The sequence below is a fragment of the Ictidomys tridecemlineatus genome, chromosome 9 (assembly GCF_052094955.1).
Source record: "Ictidomys tridecemlineatus isolate mIctTri1 chromosome 9, mIctTri1.hap1, whole genome shotgun sequence".
Taxonomy (NCBI): domain Eukaryota; kingdom Metazoa; phylum Chordata; class Mammalia; order Rodentia; family Sciuridae; genus Ictidomys; species Ictidomys tridecemlineatus.
Genome location: NC_135485.1, coordinates 10,713,536 through 10,717,321, shown reverse-complemented (window position 1 = coordinate 10,717,321; position 3,786 = coordinate 10,713,536). Strand labels below are relative to the sequence as shown.

Below are 3,786 nucleotides of genomic sequence, written 5' to 3'. Positions count from 1 at the left end.
ATTCCAGTATTAAGAACTCCCTCTTTACCAGCCTCAGGGCCCACAGATTCCGCTGCCCACGCAGTAACTTCAGATGGCTCAGTGAAAACGACTGAGAAACCAAGAAGCTTCAGCCACTTCTGTCACTCATTCCCCAAGTATTCATTGAGATTGGCAGGTGGGAAGAGGACAGAATACAGACGCTGAGAGTCCTGGTTTAAATTTGGAACTCCCCCTTTCCTACCTCGGCGAATTTGGGCAAGCCCTTGGATATTTCCAAGAGCCACTGTCTCCTTCTGTAAAATGGGAAGAGGCATCCAGAGCCCCCTCCTTGGGTGGTGGTGAGGAGGAGCAGGAATGAGCTCTTAGGGATGGGCTCAGGGCTTCACAGCTGTAATGTAGTTACAGTTAATTTATTCCCTTGGGATATCATTGTTAGGTGCTTGAACCTCCTTATCAAGGAGGTTTGCAAGGCTGAGCTCTGCCTCTATCCTGGCTGCTGGGTGGAAGGGGAGAGGCCTGCAGGAAGCATGTCTAATGGCACGCGTGTAACCCCCTGCTCACTGGATTCCACCCAGCACTTTCCCTGTAGGAACTGGCTCCATCTGAGGGGCGTGGCTGGGAGGAGTGTGAGCAAAGCCGCTCAAGTCTGAGTGCTGTAAAAACCCAGGCGTGGGCTCCTATAAATAGCCGACCCTGCCTTGCACTGCCTCTCAGAGGACTGCCAGCCTGCCACTGCTCCCACACCGGGGTCGCCCTGGATCTGCATACTCAGAGCAAGGTAAGGGCCTGGCTCTCTTAAGACTTCACTATTGCCCCCAGTTCTCACCCCACATGAGGACCTGGCTTTTTTGAGTCCAGATCCCTTGATGGACAAGTAAGAGCCAAGTCCCAGGGCCCTGGGCATCTTCATTGCTTTAGCCCAGACTCGGGTGATGGTCTTCCTTTCCTGACGGCAGTGGGTGGGCAAACCCCAGGTGCAAATGAGATCATAGCTGCTTCCTGGGGCTTTCCCTTTTTCAAACAAAATTCAATCCGTGAAAAAAGGGGCAAAAAAACACCCACAAAACAGATGATCTGAATAACCCTGTCAGTATGGCCAAACCAGACCGTTGAGAGTTTTCTGATTCCTCGCTAGTATTTTCTGAAGATGAGAGTGAAGGTGAAAGCGAGAAGTGACCAAGGAGGGGTGGGAGAGACCCAGTGAGATGTGGTCTGGCCGGCCCTACCAGCTTTGTCACCGCCCGCTTCACCTGCCTGAGCCCTAACTGTCACAGCTGTTACTGTGAGTGACAGACGAATAGCGATGGGGCCGGGTTCTTGTAAGGATTAAACAGGATGAAAATCAAATGCTAGAACAATGCTCAGCACTTAGTGGGTGTCAGATAGACCTGGGATTCTTTGAGGTGTGGCTTTTTTTCTTTTCTTTTAGTATTCACCTGATAAAATCCATGGAGTTTAGTCCAACATTCAAGGTCATCCTCTGGATCCAAGGAATTTTTTTTCAAAACACCTGGATTACAGGTTTTGTGTCTGCCCAGCACTGTGCCACCACAGGGCTCCAGAAGCCAATGGGCACCACACTTGCCTTCAGATTGTGGTCTAAGCATTCTGCTTGAAGTTCATCCCTCTCCACCTGGGTTCACTCTGCCCTGTCATGTCCAGTGACCTCCCACCTTTGTGCCTTTCCTGGGGATCCTCCTTCCCTCGGTAATATTCCCTCTACCCCAGAGCACCACCCAGCTCCAGGTGTCAAACCCTGAGCAGGTTCAGCCTCTGAGTCAACATCACGTTTTATGACATTTCTATGGCTCTTGCCACATCCTTTCTGATTTTGTGGTCATCTGTGTCTGTGCAGACTTGTGAGGTGGAAAGTCAGCACATTGGAACTAAGGAAGGGTTTGACTATTTCATTCAACACCTTGATTTCCAGGTAAAGGACCTGAGACCCAGAGCGGGAGAGTGACTTGTCCAAGATCAAGTTGAGAACAGAATGAGACCAACTCCATGGTCAAGGCTATTTAAATCTCTCCAAGGGCAGGCTCTGAGCTCTTTAAGACCCAAGGTTTTCTCAGTCAGTATGGTGTGATCAACAGCTAGGATAGTGCATGACCCATTATTGGTGCTCAATTAATGCTTGTTGAATGAGTAACTGAAGCGTGGGGCAAGTGCAGGAGTAACTGAGTGCGTGAGTGGGAGAGTTAGGGAGGCTCTGAGAGTGGTGAGGGATGAAGAATGGTAACATTTTGCCACTCAAAAGCTCAGGTCAAGTGGAAGTGGGAGCAGACAGGCTACTCATCTAGTGATTTCAGGAGCCAGACAGATTTCTGGTCTCCTCCTAAAGTGGGCAGACATGGATCAGGGTGCAGGAGGCCAGCCTGCAGTCCTGCACACTCAACTGCTGCCCAGCACTGAGTCCCTGTCTTTCATCCAACAGGTGCCTGCCCAGCTGAAGCCATGAAGATCCACAGCCTTGCCCTCCTCTCATTTCTCCTCCTGGCTGCTCAAGTGCTCTCAGCAAAGGTCAGAAATGGAACAAAGAACAGACGGGGCAGCATACCAGAAGGAGATCCATCAGTTCCTCTGGGCAAGGGCCAGAGTAAGCAGAGAAGCAGAACATCCAAGTCCATGACCAATGGCAAATTTGCCACCAAAGACCAAGCTTCCTGCAGATGGTCAGTGACTGAGCAGGAGCTGATCGTCACCCTGAAAGTGGAGTGCACTCGAATGGACCAGGAGTTTTCTTGTGTCTTTGCCGGAAAGCCAACTAAATGCCTCAAGCTCAATAATGAGAAGGCCTATTGGAAACAAATCGTCCGGACGCTGCGCAAACAGAAGAACTTATGTGAGAACTCCAAGAGTGTCCTGAAGACCAGGGTGTGCAAAAAGCAGTTTCCAGAATCCAATCTCAAGTTGGTAAACTCCACTCTGCATGAGAACATGAAGCCCAGAAAGGAGAAAACAGAGCTGTCCCCCAAGGAGCATATTGAGGTCACCAGCCCTTCGGCCCTGGAGCCAAATGAGGTCAAAGAGAACATCCAGTCCAGACCAGCAGAGACTCAGACTGTGGCCGTCAAAGGTCCAGAGTGTATGGAGGACCCAGATGTGGTGAACCAGAGGAAGACTGCCCTGGAGTTCTGCGGGGACTCCTGGAGCTCCTTCTGCAACTTCTTCCTCACCATGTTTCAGAGCACAACGTGTTAACGAGGTCAAAAGGGACAGTTGCATCCTAAGCGCCCACCTGCCCCTCCTCCATGGTGGAAAATTCTCCAAGTTTCCCACAAGATATGAACTTTTGTGTTATGGAGCGCACTTCAATATTTAAACAGTTTTTATACTTTTGTTTTTGTGTTCTGGAATTTGCTTTCTTTCCATTTCTTTGGATGTGAGTCTCAAAGACTGTGTATATCACTGTATTTCCATGGTCCACAAGGCTGTGTGCCTAGGAGCAACAAAGACTTGCATTTGAACTGAGCGAACCTCAGTGAGATTTCAGTCTGAGGCATTTTCTGCCAAATTAACAAAGATAATAAAGATCTGGGTGTTCTCAGAAATACCTTCAGCCGTTGTTTGGTTTCTAGGCCTCTGGTTCCAAACAAGTTTATGTCTCATTATTAACAGATCTCCCTATATGAATGGAAAAAGACCTAATGATGACTTCCAGTTCCACCCATCCCAAGCCATCCCCTCACAAGACCCAGTCCAGGTTGCCTCTTTACAGTTTTGTCTATTGGTCGGTGGTATTTAACGCTTTCTGAAATGCAATACCTAGGATCTCATTTTCAGTGGGCATTGAGTAATTTGGCA

The 3,786-nt window shown here is 49.2% G+C and overlaps 1 protein-coding gene across 1 annotated transcript; it reads left to right on the top strand.

The window, feature by feature from the left end:
• Positions 1-459: 459 nt before the first annotated feature.
• LOC101976958 (fibroblast growth factor-binding protein 1) lies at positions 460-3,541 on the top strand. The gene is made up of 2 exons (XM_005318954.4): positions 460-760; positions 2,417-3,541. The coding sequence occupies exon 2, from the start codon at positions 2,437-2,439 to the stop codon at positions 3,181-3,183; it is 747 nt and encodes a 248-aa protein (XP_005319011.1). The 5' UTR covers positions 460-760; positions 2,417-2,436; the 3' UTR covers positions 3,184-3,541.
• Positions 3,542-3,786: the final 245 nt, after the last annotated feature.